General features: G+C 33.9%; 1 protein-coding gene across 9 annotated transcripts in view; it reads right to left on the bottom strand.

Moving 5' to 3' along the window:
• Positions 1 to 431: 431 nt before the first annotated feature.
• LOC111517713 (maternal protein pumilio) overlaps positions 432 to 18,855 on the bottom strand; it is a 402,140-nt gene continuing 383,716 nt past the window's right edge. For 4 of the 9 annotated variants that reach the window (XM_074175054.1, XM_074175059.1, XM_074175057.1 and 1 more), the window contains 6 exons: positions 15,161 to 15,587; positions 12,646 to 12,934; positions 9,601 to 9,744; positions 9,348 to 9,537; positions 9,106 to 9,274; positions 432 to 8,035 (listed from right to left, as the gene is read on the bottom strand). In XM_074175054.1, the coding sequence (XP_074031155.1) occupies positions 7,783 to 8,035; positions 9,106 to 9,274; positions 9,348 to 9,537; positions 9,601 to 9,744; positions 12,646 to 12,934; positions 15,161 to 15,587 (1,472 nt within the window). In that variant the 3' untranslated portion in view covers positions 432 to 7,782. The remainder of the gene's footprint in view (positions 8,036 to 9,105; positions 9,275 to 9,347; positions 9,538 to 9,600; positions 9,745 to 12,645; positions 12,935 to 15,160; positions 15,588 to 18,855) is intronic. The other 5 variants (XM_074175056.1, XM_074175060.1, XM_074175062.1 and 2 more) reach the window with 3 other exon arrangements.

Below are 18,855 nucleotides of genomic sequence, written 5' to 3'. Positions count from 1 at the left end.
TTGAAAGCCAAATACATTGAGAAACACACAGAAAATATATTTGAAAGCTTTGGTTGTAGCACATTCATTTTCAATTGAATCAGTTTGGCAATATTGTACAAGAGCGATTTTCAGATGTCTCTTGAATATTATTAGGAAGCATAGTCTACATTAGATAGAATATTCTACAACTTTATTTCAAGCTCCTTTGCCTTTTTGCCAAATTATCCTGAGCTGCAAATCAATTTTTTGGTCAAATTTCTACAATGATAGAGAATAGAAAGAAGGCACAAACATATTTTGTTACATTTATTTGTGATTCAATATCGAACAGTCTAGTTCTAGGGACAATAAAATTTACATCCCGACACTTGCTAAAAATTAACAGAAGAAAAAGCGCCTTAACCTGCTCAAATGAAAACTGAAATAGAAACATAAAAAAAAAGCAAACATTGAATTGTTTATTGTTTATTACTACCGTGGTAAAAAATAATAAAATCGAAATACATTATCATACATATGGATATTCTAACAAAACTAGCATGCATTCCATAACTAAATGTACACATTTATTGAAACAGATCGCATAATAAATATAGTATACAGCCGTAGAATCGCAGAGAGCCATAATGTTGTGAACATAATAGTCCGAGGTCATTAGCATCCGAACGCAATGGATTCTTGAAAAAGACAAATGGCGCCGATTTCTATTTGAAAACTCTTTACATTAAAAAAAAAAGGAACTGTCGATTGGAAATCATGTGTTGATTAGTTTTTTCAGTGTAACTGCATTTGTTTCATTGTTTTTGTTATTTTTGAGAAAAAAAGTTATAAAATCATTATTATTCCTCAGTTTTAATATAGAAATGGTAAATCAATCACGAAGTAACACCTAAGTTTTTTCATTTTCAAGAAAGAGCAATATCCAAAGCTCATCATTCGCCAATGCTGGATTTTTAGATTTTAAAAATTTGAATTTTCATCGATTCTTTACATCACGTCTTTTTTGAAGGTTTAAATTATGAATGTTTTCACATTTGTTTCCGTTACTGTTGAAAACAGTTCAAAAATAAACTACGACTTAATTTTTTTGGAATAAAAAAAATTGATATAGTAGTAGAATATAGAATATTGACAAAAAAAGGAGGTTCAATAAATAAAATATTGAAAGTTTGTAGTTTAATACAAAAATTGAATTCTCAAAAGTGGAAATCAAAATGTTTAATTGGACTTGTTAAATTGAAAAAACAAGATTTAACTCGAGAGAGGAAAATACTAATCAAAATATAATTTTTATTCTCTGGGTAAACAGGTATTTGAATTGTGGATATTCGAAAATCACGCAACATTTGGTAACCTATTAGAGTTCAAATATTTTATCTAATAACTACTTTGTTTCTAATAACTACTTTCTTTCTAATAACTAACTGCTTTGTAACCATATTTCTGGAAATATTTAGATACCAATATTTTTGGTAATTAATGCTTTATAGGAAATCTGGAAAAATTCATGAATATATTTAATAAGGATTCTTATAAACCAGGATAACCCCGGAGGATATTTTCAAATAATTGGGAAAGTGTTAAATCAAATATTGTTAATTTGACAAAAAGTTTTTGACTTTTTATACCATTTGTTTCAATTTATGAGAAACTTAAATAATTTTTACTATTATCAACATACCATGATTACACTAACAGTTTGTCATTAAATAGTTTTACTGGAAATTATACAATTTTAGTTGCAAAATTGAATGAATAAAATTTGCCTAACTTCTTCAATGTTTTTATTTATGATTGGAAAATTAAAATTAGAAATTACTATTATTATTAAATCATTATTATTATCTTATCATCAACTATGTCAAATGACCTTTTTGCATAAATTTTGCGTTGGTCATTGTTCATAACCTCGAAGAATGAATGAATATTGTTCATTGAAATTCATCTAATTGAAATTCATTTCATTTAGTTAAATTATCAACCAAAAATTCGTGGTTTTCAATGTCAATGTTACTCACTTGTAACGCCATTTCTTGGTTACTCCAACCGACTGTTCCAAAACCTAGCTTAAAGTCTTATTTCGAAGATCCTTTGCGTTCGGCATCGCTAACTTTGTCTAAAAACCCTCGGAGCGAAAGTGATCCCCGTCCAGCTACCCTACAAGCGGGCGACATTTTTTGCGATCATCGCCGCAAAATACAATGAAACAAACAGACTGTTCCAATTTAGAATACATAGTTTACAATTTAACGGATCATATCTTTACACATGTATTATACAGTTTTACAACGTGAAAACCAAATGGAATTTACACTTTACATCTTGTTTAGTATCTTTACATCAGTCTGCCATCTCCAATGGAATTGGCCATCTTACCTTTGCTCCCCACCGCACTATTTTAAAATGGCGGCGTTTTCGGCGGTCCGTCTCGGTTAGTTTCGGCAAAATAATTTTTTTTCATTTTTGATGAGAAGGATTTGGAACTGATGGTAATATAATTGGTTGCCCAATTTTGTAAAATAAGCTTGAAATAAACAACTCAAGGTATTGTTTCAAGTTGATTTGTTCCATTTTTTTTTTCAGTTATTTTAGTGAATAATGCCATTAAATGAATCAATTCCCTAATGATTTGTTTCTGAATTCTTCAATTACATTTTTTGTTTTTATTCTCACAAATATTCATAATTTCTGATTCCATTTATTGCTATTACAATTTTTATATGCTTCATAACTTATTTATGTTATCAAAAATGGCACAACACAAGGATATTACCTGAATAAAAAGTTGTAAAAGCTTCAAAGAACACTTATTGAACAACACTGAGAAGTTATTTAATAATTTACTGTAATGATGTTGAAATACCAGGAATATTAAATATTTATTTTGAAGAAAAAAATCTGTTATTTAAATCTGTATACCAAAATTTTGTCTAAAAAGAAAATGTTTGTAAAACTTTCAGAAAAACTCCTCTTTCGAAATATGAAAGTTAATAACAATTTATCTACAAATATCTGTTTAAAATCACCAGTTTTGAATGCTAATTTTATTTAATATTGAAAATTTCAATTGGTATAATTGCACAGCTTTAAAAAAAATTGAAAAAACTTCTTGGAGAAGATACTTTAGTAAAAATTGTTTTTTTCCTCTGGAACTACAGTAACTAGTTACACAATTATTCCTTTACGTTTTTTGTGTTTCGTAACTTTTTAAATTCAGAATAGTTGAATGTTGAGATTATAAATTTTGGTTGTAAAACTTAAAATTTTTGCAAATTTTTATTGGACTACTGGAAATAAATAAGAATCAGAAATTTTCAGAATGGAGCTAATTTTTGCAGTGGAAAAAGTCCATATCTCATGAAAAAAACTTTTTTTTCAGGTTCAGTATTTTATTATACAGTTCATACAAGTTGTCCAAATGAAAAGTAGAAATGTGTAGTATCATTACTAGTATAGCAACAATAGCAGGGTTGATAAAAGTAATAAATGTTATTTATCAAGAGTTTTCTTGAAAGGTAACCAGCGATGTCAGTGTTTCTTCTCTTTCTTCGATATTGGTTTAATTTTTTTCAAGATCAACTTTCTTATAGTGGAGTGTCACAGGGTACAGTTTTAGGACTACTAGTGTTCAATATACAATTAATTATTTTTCATGTATTGAAATTAAAGGTAATATTCACTGTTTTGCAGATTATACTAATATTATTATCAAAGCACCAACTTTGCAAGGGAATAGCAGATAAATATGGAAAAAAACAGGTTTGATGATGATTTATAGTAAATAAAACGAATAGCTAATTTTAGGACTTGAAAGTATATCAACTATCTGCTAATAAATTTGAAATATTTACTGCAAAAATTTAAAGTTGAAAAAAATGCAGCTGTAGATATTTTTGAAATTTTGGTAATAGAAAATGATGAATAAATTTTAATAATTTAGTACCTTACCTCAAGTTGAACGCCGTATGTTTATTTACGTTTATATAAACTTGACCTTCTGCATATATGCATATTATGAATAAACTTTTTATATATTTCAATTAGTCATTATTGCTGCCATAACCATTGTTATTCTGACGTCATAACGTGAGAATCCACTTATCATTTTTGCAACTCATACTTTCAATAAGAACCATTATCACTCTATGGAATTTCCACCATTTTCGAGAAACACCGCTGGTAAGTCAACATTCCGCCGAAACCACCAATTCGAGAGGGTCGACCGCAGCGCCTTGCCGAATCATTTCACATGATAAAAATACAAATAATTTCTAAGTACAAAATGGATTATTTTACATTATTACACTATTAAACACTTCCTTTTCTATATAAATACATGTGATACAATTTAAGAATGATTAACACATATTTTATATATACATATCACTAGCGGAGTGGGGGAGAGAGAGAGAGATGTGGTGGTGGTCGGTGGTTTACTGTTTTCATTCTCGATCGCGCTCGGCAAACGTACAGGGCGTACCGCGTCTAATGGCGCTGAAGTGGCTGGATTGGAAATGTTATGAACGAAACTATATTACATATAATACAAAACCGGGTATCACTCTTGTCCACTTGCCAAATGCGACCGGGAATCGTATGCCATCGGTGGGATGTGGCGTATTTTTTACACAAACGGACTGTTCCTCACTAGGTAGATTGATAAAATCTATGCGCAAACCAGCGGCCCCGGAGTGGATCCGTAGGGAACGCCAACAATTAATCAGTCCATAATCGGTGAAATTTTCAGTTTCGAATCAACTTCGAAAATTCTAAACACAAACTGAACATAATATTCCAAACAAATAATCAAATAAAGCGTAACTTTGTCGTAAATTATTTCGTACATAATATTGTTTCCAGTGTAAATTTCAAATAAAAACTATTCACTATGTAAAAGAAAAAAGTAACCAAAACTTTACAAACTCAATTAGAAATGAAATTAAAAATAACTCTCAATTTTTGTCCCTTAGTTATGGGAATGAACAAATTTTTATCCATTGAGTTTCGCCAGAAAGTGTAAAAAGTAGCCACGCGTTCGTGTTTGTTCTTACACTATGTAGATCGGTGAAACAACTACTAAATGATACAAATATATGTGGTATATCTAGATATTAGCTCGAAAAACAGTCATAAATGCAATAAAATTATACCATAGAACATTAAATATTAATAATAGTAATGGAATTTGAGAAAACTTTACAATCATCGTTACAAATACATGTTGCAAACGCTTACTAATTGTAAAGGAAACGTGCCATCAAATTCTACTTTATATAATTCCTATCATATTATTAATAAGAGCTCGTTAATTCATCTAGATTACGAGGATTTTTTTAAAGATTTCAAACAGACCATACCTACATTCCCGCCGAATTCGCGTCGTAATTCCGATAGAACACTTCACTATTTACAGAAAAATTATACATTTTTACAACTTACTTTTACAAAATTATATTTACATAACGTCAATTTACAATTTCATAAAATTTTACTTTTTTACAAATTGATCTGAACATGATTCGCTAATAAATATATCTCTGTGAATTTCGTGAAATGAACGTATTTTATACAAACAACTGGGGCGTGAGAGATTCTCTTATTTAAGAAAACGATTCTTGGATTTCAACCAATATCCATTTATTTAATCAATTTACGCAAAGCAAGAGAATCCGCGCCTCCTTCGATGTGGAGTATTCATCGAAATTAAAATCGGAATCCGGTGCAGAATTACGATTTCTAAGAACTTCTCTATAATGATAAAAACCGTCCTAATACCTAAGATAAATGCAGCGTATGTCGCGTGTTTGTGTGTGTATTATGCAATGCATATGGTGACATCAAATTTTAAAAGGGATCTCATAACATTAATATGGAAAATTGAACTTACAAGGAAATTATCTAACGACGTTCGACATGCGGGTATGTAGTTTTTCGTTATCATGAACAAAAAGATGCTAGAATAAGTTGTAATTTAGAGACTAATGAAATTTTACACTAGTCGGAACTTGGACTTTCTAGATGGACCAACATAAAACAATTAAGAACATGAGAACGACTTTAGAAACTAACCAGATATAAAATTTTTGATACAAAAAAAGGTTTGAAATATTTACTACAATTTATATTGTATGAAGGTAATAATATTGCTTGTAATTGGTAACTTATGATGTAAAATCATGATCTTTCGCTATGTATAAATGTTTCTAAAGAACATGAATTAGGTTTAAAAAGAGTTTTCAAATTCATTTTTGGCAATTACCATTTGTATTCTGTAATACATCAACTTCACAAAGCTTCAAGAATAATTTGGTCACATGCTCTTTTAATAAAAATAATATGGTATGAGGGAATCGATAGTGTGTGTTATTGGCATCTTATGTGAAACCATGATCTCTTGTGAATATATTAAACTTCCTCGAAAACAAGAAAACTTGGGTTTGAGAAAAGTAACAATTCATTTTTAGTGAACGCCATTTGGATTTTAAAATGCACCAACGACTTAGCAAGCATTCTTACTTGTTCAAAATTATAAATTGAAGTTTTATACAGAGGCCGAAAAAAAGACTCTACATTGGAACTATGACTATCAATGGTTGATTTTGCAGTTCATTTCAAATGAATGCTACAAATTTTTGTGTAGTAAAATTATCAAAAAAGTCAGGTTTGGTTTCAAAAAAATTCAACAGGATATGATTTTTCTACTTGTCTAAAATAAGATTCTCATGAGAAGATACAAAGAAATCATGGATACACACTAATTTAAACTTTACACCCTATTGGGAGTTGAAAATTATACTTTCCTTCGAGTGAATGCCAATTGGTGTAGGCTGCCCATACTACTGGGCACTGTGAAGTGATACCATCATCATTCCATAGTCAAAAATATTTTGATGAAAAAGTGTAATGGGCACACTTAAAAACAAGTATTAGTCCAAAAACTTACCCGAAAAATGCCTTAGATGATTTCTCATATACTATTATTTGTTTTTTTTATCAGTTGTGTTTCAATTTTCCATATAAATGATCCATAAATTAGGCAATCAAATAGACTGAGAAAGCTGGTGGTGGATGATGTATATATGTGGCGTGCGGCTCTAGAAAAGTTTCGATTTGGATGATGATGTTCAAGTCTATTTTCCTGAGGACCTTATCACAATTATTAACATACTGTCAGGATGAGAATTGGGGGATACTTAAGAATTTCCAAGTTATCTGCCGGTTGGTCTTTTGTAAGTCGTTAAAAAGTTGTTTATGTACATTTTAGATTTTCATTGGTTTCATCCGTGCGAAATTTAAAATAAAATTTGAGATTCGTTTCTTAAAAATGTTTATACAACCATCTAAGTTTAATGTTAGTTGAGACACATGAATGAACATGCACGTTACTTGACATTGCTTGCCTTTTGTTTTATCCAAATCGCTAACGAAAAATCTATTCATTGTAAGGCTCCTACGCGGAACAACTCAACCACGGCTCTTGTAAAAAAGTGAAAAATTAAACATCCAAAAGGAAAAAAACACCTGGCCGACAGGTCATAAAACAAAAGCCAATCAACACGATGAAGATAGATGCATAAAGACAAATTACATAAATTACAACTATAATACAGACATTTTATGTATACACGATGATGCTTAACTACGCTAACCTTACAAATTAAAAAAAAATGATAAAAAAATACGGAAAAAATGAACCATAAAAAGGAAAAGGTAAATAAAAATGAAAATACTGGAACCGTACCCACGGTCGGTCGAAATTATAAAATTAACTTAGGCATGATTCAAAGGAAACATCGGAAATTAAAGCACGCCATTAGTGGGGGGACCGATGGGACCGAGCTCCCCTCCGATAGAGCCCAAAGATCCTGGAGCTTTCATGAAGTATTTCTCCAGTTTAGCGATAATGTGCTTTCCGTATGTGTACTTTCTCAGCGAGTTCAGGTGCGGTCTGATCTTGTGCATCAACACCTTACGCTGAGTCGGTTCGCTCACGTCGATCATCTTCTGGACGACGTAGTTGGCGTACTGATCCTTCATCATCACGTGGAGAGCGCTGAAAAAAATTAATTATTTGCACTAACAGAAATATTCCGTAAAGGAAGAAATTATAAACTTATCTTATATCAGCATACTAAAAAGTATACATTTGTTGAGAATATTCAAAATTTTATGCAAACCAGTGCATGAGAAGAGAAGATTGGGCATGATATGATGTAAAGAAATGGGAGGTGACTTACTATCAGTTCAACTGTAATAATCTGTATCAATATAGTTTCCATTGAGAAATTAACATTCATTTTACAGTAATATATAATTACTCTTTATTAGCAAATAATGCTCTTCATAGTACAGTAAGTCACGTATAAAATACAAAACAAAAAAGTATAAAAATAGAGACAAGTCACATTTTAAAAACAAGAAACTAGAAAACAAGACGAATTATTGATGACTATTACTTGAAATATATTCACTACATTTTCTTTTGAATGAATTTAATGAATCACAGCTTTTTATATGATTTGGCAAATTATTAAATGCAATCAGACTAGAACTATACAACGAGTCACAACCTATATGTTCTCTGTTTATATAAAAATTTCCTATTCTATTTCTAGTGGAGTGTGTATGAATACTACTTGTGTAGGTTAACTGATCACTCAGAAAATTTGGCAACATATTGTGTTTAATTTAAAACATAAATATTAGCATATTCAGTGTTATTCTTTGTTTAGCAGACATGAGAGACAGTATTTCCAACATGTATTCCACAGATGTGCGTTTATTACAACTTATATATTGAAGTTTGGCATTTCCACGAATTACCTTCGAGAGCTTTGTTCATTATTTGTATTTGTGGTTTGAGTCTTCAATCGATCTCATAGACTGTGTCATTGCAGGCTTGTCTTTCAAGGACAAGCCTGATTTGTTGGATAATGCTTAGATTTTTGGGCTCTGGCTTTAATCTACTTATGCTATGAGGAAAAAAAAGTGGTCACGAAACAAGTGATTGATATTTCAAATCCCAAAAAAAATTATTGTGAAACTCCTACATACCCCTTAGAATTACTTGACGAATCGTTCAATTCTGTTGATTGTTAATGAAATAGAACAGATCACACTTACTTATCATTGAATCCGCAAACTTCTTCGATGAGCAACGCCCTTTCTGCTCTTGTAGCGTGGGTGACGCATTTCTCCACCACGTTGCTGGCAAACTTGTGCTGGCTTAATACCAGAACTTTTCCGCGGACGCTGTTGATGAGCTGCGACTTATCCTCCGGTTTTCCGTGTTCTGGAAAAATTGTTAGCGATAACTTTCTCAACAGAAACAAAGAAAGCAGGAAAACCTGAAAACAGGTACATACCAAGAACGTGTTGGATGACGTAGTTTCCGAACTGATCCTGAATAAGCTGATCGGTGTGCTGGTGCAATTCAGCCAGAATGGGAGTCGTCTGGTCAGGCGTGCAATGTTCCAAAATGCGCTGAATGACGCGGCACCCATACGGGTGGGTAGACAACGTGTAAACTTGCCCAGAGAAGGACTGAATGATGAACTGGAAGGAAATATGAATAGTATAGAATCGCTCCGAAAATCTAGAGAAAGACATTGATATTACCTGTAGAGCATTCGGATCGACGCATTCAATACACTTCTGTACGACGTGATTGCCGTTTTGGTCCTTTACGCATTTCAGGACGTGTCCGTCCAATTCTCTCACGATCTCCTGCTGTTGTTCTGGAGGTATGGACTCCAATGCTTTCTGCAAAAGAAACAAACAATAATTTCAACCAAGGTTGAACCGTTGTTGCAGTCTCTAAAATGAATAGAAAAAAGAAAATGGTAAAATCTAAGTACGTAACCAAAGTGAGTGGGTCTAATCGACACTCAACTGCAACCCAAGAGGGTATATTGTGGCTCACACCAATTCAAACCCCGCTAAATTATATAGGAACATAGGCTTTCACAGGCGGAGTCACAAATAAAAAGAACAAAACCCAGAATGATAGGCCGTGGTCAATTGCAACTTGAAGTACCAAACGTTTCGTCTGCTACTGTGGCTGACATCATCAGTGGTATATGCATTGAATGTGAGGACTGAGGTCGTCTAAGCAACGACCGACTCATATTTATAATTTCAGGAGGTGATGTTGAAGATGGTGGTAGGGGCGATGTTGAGGTGAAAATGATCAACTCCTGATTGGTCCTCACTTTTGCTGGGTCGTTCTGATTGGTCTGCACTATTACTAGTTTTTCTGATGGGTCCATGTTATTGACAGGTATACTCCTGACAAGAGTCAGGCGATACTGTTCACTCGCAGGTTTGTACAACCGGAAGGCAACGTCACCTTCAACGGATAAGATATTCCGTGGACCAACAAAGTCAACATACCTGGGGGTCATCTTAGACAGGAGGTTAACATTTCAGTCTCATGTACGGCAGAGAATCGGAATGGCTAGACACGCCAGACAACGCCTGGCACCTATCATAGGACTCAGAAGCAACATGGGGTTGAAAATAAAGTTGCTGATGATCAAAACCGTTCTCGTGCCCATAATACTGTATGCCTGCACTGCCTGGTGCCAGTGCGCACAGACATACAGAAATAAGATACAGTCATTTATGAACGCGAGCGTAAGGGACGCCGTAAACGCACCGTACTACATACCAAATAGATACATATATAGAGACCTAGACCTGGACACGCAATATGTGGACGTGTATATGAGAGAACACGCAGAAAGCGTGTTCGATAGAATCAGATCGCACAACAATCCAGCGTTACGCGATCTACACGATGCGTTAAATATGGATGACTCCAGATTTCGAGAAATGAACAAACACCCAAGGCCGACAAAACAAAATCAACGACAACCCCCGCGAGTCGCCGTCAGGCGGCTCAGGTAAGCATAAACTAACCAGATAAACTCTCTTCCAGGTAGGTTCAACGCAGAACAATTCGAGCGCGATTCACTTTTTCTCAGATTCACTGAGGAATGCTCGACGCTTAAAACAATAGTCGCCGGTTAGCTTTTGGGGGCCCCCATGCAAAAATTCAGTTAGGAATAGTCATGACAAAATAATTTAACCGATCAGAAAGAATAGCACCTAAAGGCTGGCTTTCGACCAAAAGAGGTCAGATGTCAATCTTGCTGAAGTGCCCATCAGTAAGTTGAGGACCTCTCGGAGAGCGGGGGTGGATGGAGTGGGGTATTAAGTTCTCCTCGCTAACTAGCTGGGGGGGAAGCTTCTACCACAGGGCACTCAACCCGGGAGGGGGCATGGGGGGAACAGGTATACTGTTGGTGGTATGTCAATCACAGTTGTATTTTAGTTCATTTTTTGGCAATTTAGTTACTTATTACTCGCTAATGCTTCTTTTCTGATTATGCCACAAATTGATTGGTATTTTGTGGTTCAGTTTGATCGATAAGATGTTTCCAATACAATCGAAGAGCTGATCAGGTAGGAGGATCTGCAATGCAGACTTAGTCGAAATTCAATTCCACGTTATAGATTTTTAACAATGAGCATACAGTCTTCATCTAGAGAGAATTGACTGGACTTTGATCATCAAAACCGGATAGATGGAGTGATCACATGCAATTTGCGTGTCTACAAATATAATGTCCAGATTTACACGATACCATCAAAATAAATATGCAAAGTAATCAAGGCATAAAGTTTGAATATACGAAAAATGTGAGTCGAATGATTCGAAAAAAACAGACAGAATTTGTTTGTCTTGACCAAGTCTCTTTAATTTTGTTAGTTAATTTTCTGATTCTGTTACTGTAATACATTTTCTTTGCGAACCTGATGGTGGATTTATAGATTTATGGATTTATAGATTTGGTAAACAGATTATGTGAATCAACACAATCAATTTAATGAAAATTCCTTTTCTCAGTGTCATCACTGTTATCATTATTTGATATTCTCAACATAGTCAGAAAGTAATATTTTGAATATTTGGTGCAAGAATAGTTGGTATGAAGAACATTTCTCACTATATTTCATACATCAAAGTCTCCCCGGTGGTCACTGTAAGCTTTGCGAAGACGGGAAGCCTTCAATGTAAATACTACCTAATCTCTTTGAGATATAACAAAACAATTCACTATATTTTGTTCTTCCTTTATAGGTCTACAGAAAATTCGGCAGTGGTATATATCTATCTTTTAAGGTTACCTTACTATAGTCATTTCAATGTCCGAAAAAATGGTCACAAATAGTGTGGTAATTGGAAAGGTTTTCAAATGGATACAATATTAATTCTCATGAAATTATTACGTTACTTTCCTTAAACATTTCTTGCACATCATAATTACCCCTTATACCATACAATTCAATTCAATATCATCTCACGACAAAATAAATTCAAGCAGCCTCACAAATCGATGCAACATTGTGATGAAGAAATGTTGGAATGGCCTTGGTTTTGTTTTACGTAGTGAATCACTTTGGAGGTTAGGATCGCATTTTTGTTTTGGTAGCTAAGTACTTACTTATTTTGAAATTGAAATTGAAAATTGTGAATTCACGTTTACATAAAAAATCATTAGTATCAGTTAGAAGCTGATGTGACACTGTGACAGAAAAAAATGCAGGCATATATGCTCTTGTAGTAAATGAAATCATGTCAAAATCGAACCGTCATACCTGTATAACTCTGCACCCGTACATCTGTAGTGCCAACGGTAACACGTGGCCTCTAACCTTCTGCGCCAAAGTGGTCTTCTGTTCTGGTGTGCCAAACTCAAAGAACTTCTGGATGACGTAGTTTCCAAACACGTCTGTCATGAGGTTGTAGGCTGCGGAAAGGATCTCGTTAAAGACCATCTGCTTCTCAGTGGCAGTCGCTCTTTCTAATTTCTGCTGGATGAATCTGGATCCGTGCTGGTCTTGAGAAAATTCCACAATGTGATTCGCGAGGTCCCTGTAACAACACCTATTAATCATTATGCATCTATGGCAAATAACATGCGGTTTTGATTTTTTCAACTACTTTTTGTAATGTAAAGGATTTTATAATTTTAGAACATATGAAAGAGAGTCTGAAAGTGCTTGGGGGTAGGTGTGGAATTTTTATTTGGGAAAGTCTCCAAAGGTTCCTTTTTATGATTTTCATAAATAACTTGAAAACTTTGCCATTCAGCAAAATATGAAAATGAAAAAGAGTTTAAAAAGTTCGATTTTGAGGTTACAAAACAAATTACAATAATGATTGAAATAGGTATACATCGTTCAGATAATGTTTTACATGCGACACACTGGAAGGATATTTGAAACATGCATAAAAGAACATAGAAAAAAATCAGCCTTCTATGATGCTTCACAATCAAAGGGTAAACACGACTTTACACAAACCATCAATACCATAGAAGGTGGTTTTATTTTCCACCATGTTGAATGGAAACTCTGCTCTACTAATCATCTCCTCACGAGCAGTATACGTTCAGACATTATGGTGACAGGTGTGGGATGATATTTGATGGTCACAGTGACATAGAAAACACAAAACAAGCTGAGTAGAAGATGGATCACCAAAAGTTCCGTTGATATCAATTTCCACATAAATAAGATCATCACAATTTAGAAGGAACATTTTATCCTAAATAAAAGAAATGATGCACGGAATGCGGATGTCTCCATCGTAAGTGGTGTCATGAAGAAAGCACTAAAGCACTTCTACATTCGGACGTAGCTCCCCATAGGAAGGATATGGATTTGATAGTCCTTCTTGTTGCGTTGGTATCACCAGACTGCTCAAGTATCCTTTTTATGAAGCCACTAAATGATTTTCTGTTTGTAGCCTTCAACAGCTTCCCTTTGCGGATAAGATTCTGATTCTCCAGTTTTTCTGGATGTGACACTACCTCCGCAATTCATGGGAAAAGTTTTCTTCCAGAAATTCCTTCCAAATGCCTTATAGTCATCAAAGAAGATTCAAGAGGATTGAGAGAAACTATCCTTAAGCATTTTCCAGGTGCCTCGAGACACAACAGATCTCAACAAGATGAGATACAATGCCTTCTTGTGGTCTTCGTTGAGGTCAATGTCTGACTTGGCAAGTCTTCTCCATACCAGAGGAGCAACAAAACAGCACTTCTTGAGATCATACTCAAGGAAGTCCTTAGTATAACCTTTAGCACTAAATATATTATAAAGCGCCAGCGACTCAACATTTTGAATAGAAAATAGGGGTGATCTCGATACTTTATTATAGATACAACTGTGGCCGAGTAACCCCTTTTACCACACAATGAGGATGTGTCATGGGAAAAGACTAAGTGATATTATCCGTCACCACTAACGATCCTCTGGTACCAGAAGACATTCTCAACACAATATTCTCCCACTGCATAACTAAGTGTGGTGTACGGTGTGGCTGCTAAAGAGCAAGCATTGCTTGCGGTGGAGCCTGTGTCTGTCTAGGAAGCTGCACCAATCTATTAACGACGACGAAGAAGATGACGATGGATAGTATACATTAAATCGACCTCCAAGCATTTCTATTCAATTATCTGTACCAATTTTGGCTTCTTTGCTATTTTTTCCAGTGATAAACTGAAAATATTTTCATCATTTCTAATTGAAAAAAGACATATACATCCATCCCATCTTTTAAAGCCAACCAAATCTGTCTGTATAAATGTAGTCAGTATTGTTACTCACGACATTAAAAAGTAATAAGGGTATAAGACTGTTCTAATGGGTGTTATAAAATGATGGAAGGAAACCCAATAAACCCATGATGCTGAAGTTCACAGAATTAGTCTCCAACAAAATCATGAACTGTTACCAAGTTGCAGGTGAATTTGGAAAACTGAAAGGTAATTTCGCTGACTCTATCAAGTTGTTGTTTTCGTTCTTTATATTATATTTAAATGTTGATAAAACGTATCTGTCAATGTTTTTAAAGAGGAGAAGGGTAATTTTTGAATTTATTGTGATCCACCTTTCATTATTTGATTATATTTCAACTTTCTTTTGCCAAATTTTTATTTAAATCAATAATATTTGGAATCTTCATCGGAGTTGATTGGACTGGATATTTTTGAGATTGATAGTCGGAATTGTGTTGATAGCAGGGAGTTCGAATCAATTCATTCAAATAATAACTAAGAATTTTGCAATCTATATCGAACCAACTCTTTCCATTTCGAAAACTCACCTTAACTGCAAGTTGGGATATCTGTTATTTCTGAAATCTTCCAACAACCTCGATCGTCCTTGAGGTCCTTTATCCAACGCGGTGGGTACCGTCGTCAAAGTTGAGTTAATCTTCGTGAACAGCGAATTTGTCGAGCCGAAAATCGCCGTGGGCGTACTCAGACCGGCCGCTACCGAGTTCCGGTACTTCGCTTCGGCTCCGGGAGCTGCCGACAACACTCGAGAGCTGACGAGACCGCCGAGCTGCAGCGGAATTGTAGGCGGAGGTGTCAGGCTGCCCGTGAGTGGACTCGGGCTGCTGCCGATGTTGTACGATGTCGGCCATTTCTGTCTGTACTCAAGAGAGGGCGAGAAGGCCGAAGTGTTGCGATCGAACGAGTCTCTGCGTGCTGTAGTGGTCGTATTCAAGCCCAAGCCTGCAAAATTATCTGCATAAAAAATTTTCATTGAGATTTTGAAAAGTTACTGGGATACTACAGATAACATTTTGAGGACGTGTCGAAACTATTTTCCGGGTTTGTTGGTCGCGGACTGTAGGTTTTTGTGGCTGACGTTTCATTACAGGTGCAGTAGTGTACTGTAGTAGTTTGTGATATGGAGACAATTGGAGCACTGCGTGCATGCCGTCACTGATATTTTACCGGCCAACAATCTCGGAAAATACTTTTGTCACAGTTATCCCTGGCCGCGAATGTTTCAAAGATATTTTACTTCAATGGTACGTTTTTAAGAATAATTAGGAAGTTCTCATCGTTACTAAAACAAGTTTACCAACACTATTCGTGAATTGAATAAAAAAATTAAGTAGAAAAAAAGGCGTATATTATACTGGGACATCGTAGCAATATTGTGAGGTATTACTTTTCTTTTCAGTTGTATCCTGTTAGTTTTTTACGTGATCATTTTGAATATTTTGAAATAGCCATTACAATTGTTGAGCAATTGTTTTTATATTTTGTACATGAAATTTAATTAAATATAAAAGTTGTTGAAGTTGCGAAAAAATTTCGGCCTTTACAAAAATGTTAGGATATTTGATGATGAAACTTTCAATTATAAAGGGTAACAGAAATTATACGTTATCGTAAATATATCTTTATATTTTCCTTTTCTGTACAAATTACGGTTTATAAATGAAAAACTTGGGGAAGGCCAGCTCATTTAAGTTTGATAAATCAGTTCACCCCTGAATTTAAATCTAATTAGAAACATGCAGAGAATTCTAAGATGAAAGGAAAAATCAAAAACACTTTGTACAGTACCTGAAAAAATATTTCACACACAATGTTATTGTGTGGGGAAGGCCAGCTCATTTAAGTTTGATAAATCAGTTCACCCCTGAATTTAAATCTAATTAGAAACATGCAGAGAATTCTAAGATGAAAGGAAAAATCAAAAACACTTTGTACAGTACCTGAAAAAATATTTCACACACAATGTTATTGTGTGGGGAAGGCCAGCTCATTTAAGTTTGATAAATCAGTTCACCCCTGAATTTAAATCTAATTAGAAACATGCAGAGAATTCTAAGATGAAAGGAAAAATCAAAAACACTTTGTACAGTACCTGAAAAAATATTTCACACACAATGTTATTGTGTGGGGAAGGCCAGCTCATTTAAGTTTGATAAATCAGTTCACCCCTGAATTTAAATCTAATTAGAAACATGCAGAGAATTCTAAGATGAAAGGAAAAATCAAAAACACTTTGTACAGTACCTGAAAAAATATTTCACACACAATGTTATTGTGTGGGGAAGGCCAGCTCATTTAAGTTTGATAAATCAGTTCACCCCTGAATTTAAATCTAATTAGAAACATGCAGAGAATTCTAAGATGAAAGGAAAAATCAAAAACACTTTGTACAGTACCTGAAAAAATATTTCACACACAATGTTATTGTGTGGGGAAGGCCAGCTCATTTAAGTTTGATAAATCAGTTCACCCCTGAATTTAAATCTAATTAGAAACATGCAGAGAATTCTAAGATGAAAGGAAAAATCAAAAACACTTTGTACAGTACCTGAAAAAATATTTCACACACAATGTTATTGTATATACATTCAGTTTTTACATATTTTCACAAGGATCATATCGATCCTCTACCTATACATACATTCTTAGAATTATATATCTAGCCTGTATAATAAAACTAGAAACTGCTTTTTTTTTTAAATTTAATTGCAAGATAGTAAAAACACCAATAAAAACAGAAATAATCAGCTTTACACGCAAGTTCGGGAATAAAATTATTCATGAAAACGTATTACTTTTTTTATTGAAAGAGAAATTTGTTGCGTGTTACGGTATTCTTGTCGTGAATATCCGGCCACACCTATACGAAATGATAAATTCGGTTCTAAGAAAATAACTCATATTTTCATTTTGAACGTCTAGTAAAAAATACCAATACACTGAAAGCGGCGTGAATGTGGCAAGCAAAACAAGTCATTTAGGAGATAGGCAAGATACAGTACACAGGGCCGTCGCCATGGGGGGGAATTGGGGGAGCCCCCTGCTTTTTCAACTTGTGAAAAAGTTGGTAAATTTTGGGCCGTGAAGATAAAAAAAAATAATAGTAAAAAATTAAATAAAAAGCAAAAAAAATAAAAATGAGAGAAAAGAAAGGGAAAGGTAATAAGAAAAGGGAAAGAACCAGGAGAAGGTTGGAATTTCCCAACATGGAGATCCCATACTTTGAAATTCTGAGTTGTTTGAAAACTTTAAGAAAGTTTAATCTCTCCCAAGTAAGAGAACAGTCCTCAACAGTCCACAAATTTTGAAGTGACAATTTTACAAAATTTCCAACTTGTTGTTTTTTCGACTTGGAAAAGTTGGGAAATTTCGGGGCGTGAAGATAGAAAAAATAATAGTTGAAAACAATAAGCACAATATTACTTAGGTGATGTTTCCTTTCAATTGTATTGAATATTCCTATACTTGGTGGACATGGTGGAAGACCATGTATGTATGGTGGTCCAAAGTAGAATAACTCATTATTATTTATATAATTACCAAAAGTTATTTTTGTTTGTGCATACCCTAACAGGCATCAGCATTTAGGCAATCTATGGATAGCAAAGTCTAATAACTTTTATACATCTTTATTGTTTTCCTTTGAACAGAATTACTTAACAGATACTTTGAAAAAAAAAAAATAGTTTCAAGAATAAGCCCGACATTACAATTTATCTTGTGAAAAAATTCATAAAGAATATGAGATAAAAAAACTTGTTTTATTTACTTGTGGGACAGGATAGCTAAAATTGAGCATTGAACCAGAAAAGATTGGCCGCTTAGACACGAATTATTACAAGGCAAGTTTAATGTAAAAAAATTATGATAAAATTATAATAAAAGGTTGTCGCGATAATTTCAATTTGTAATTGAAATTTTGTAATTAGATAGGCACCTACTAAACTTGTAAGCAATTCATAATGTTTGTAATTAAATAAAAGTGCCGTGAATGCTTAAAATGTGGAACTTTAACCTTGAATAACTTTTTTGCATACATAGGATTTATCGGGTTTGAAATGAATTGCAGTACCTAGTTGATTTGTCAGAATGTTTCTTTATTTAAATTTCATCTGACTGAATATGTAGAGATTCCTTCTAGGCATCGCGACAAGCTTTTATTATAATTTCAATTCTGTAAAGTCATAAATGAATGTCGTTAATGTGATTTAAAATTTTATTT

The sequence above is a fragment of the Leptinotarsa decemlineata genome, unplaced genomic scaffold (genome assembly GCF_025532065.1).
Source record: "Leptinotarsa decemlineata unplaced genomic scaffold, Ldec_3_MD MMD2_tig00000882_RagTag_RagTag, whole genome shotgun sequence".
NCBI classification, from domain to species: Eukaryota; Metazoa; Arthropoda; class Insecta; order Coleoptera; family Chrysomelidae; genus Leptinotarsa; species Leptinotarsa decemlineata.
The sequence above is the reverse complement of the archived record's forward strand: the minus strand, read 5'-3'. Positions and strand labels throughout refer to the sequence as shown.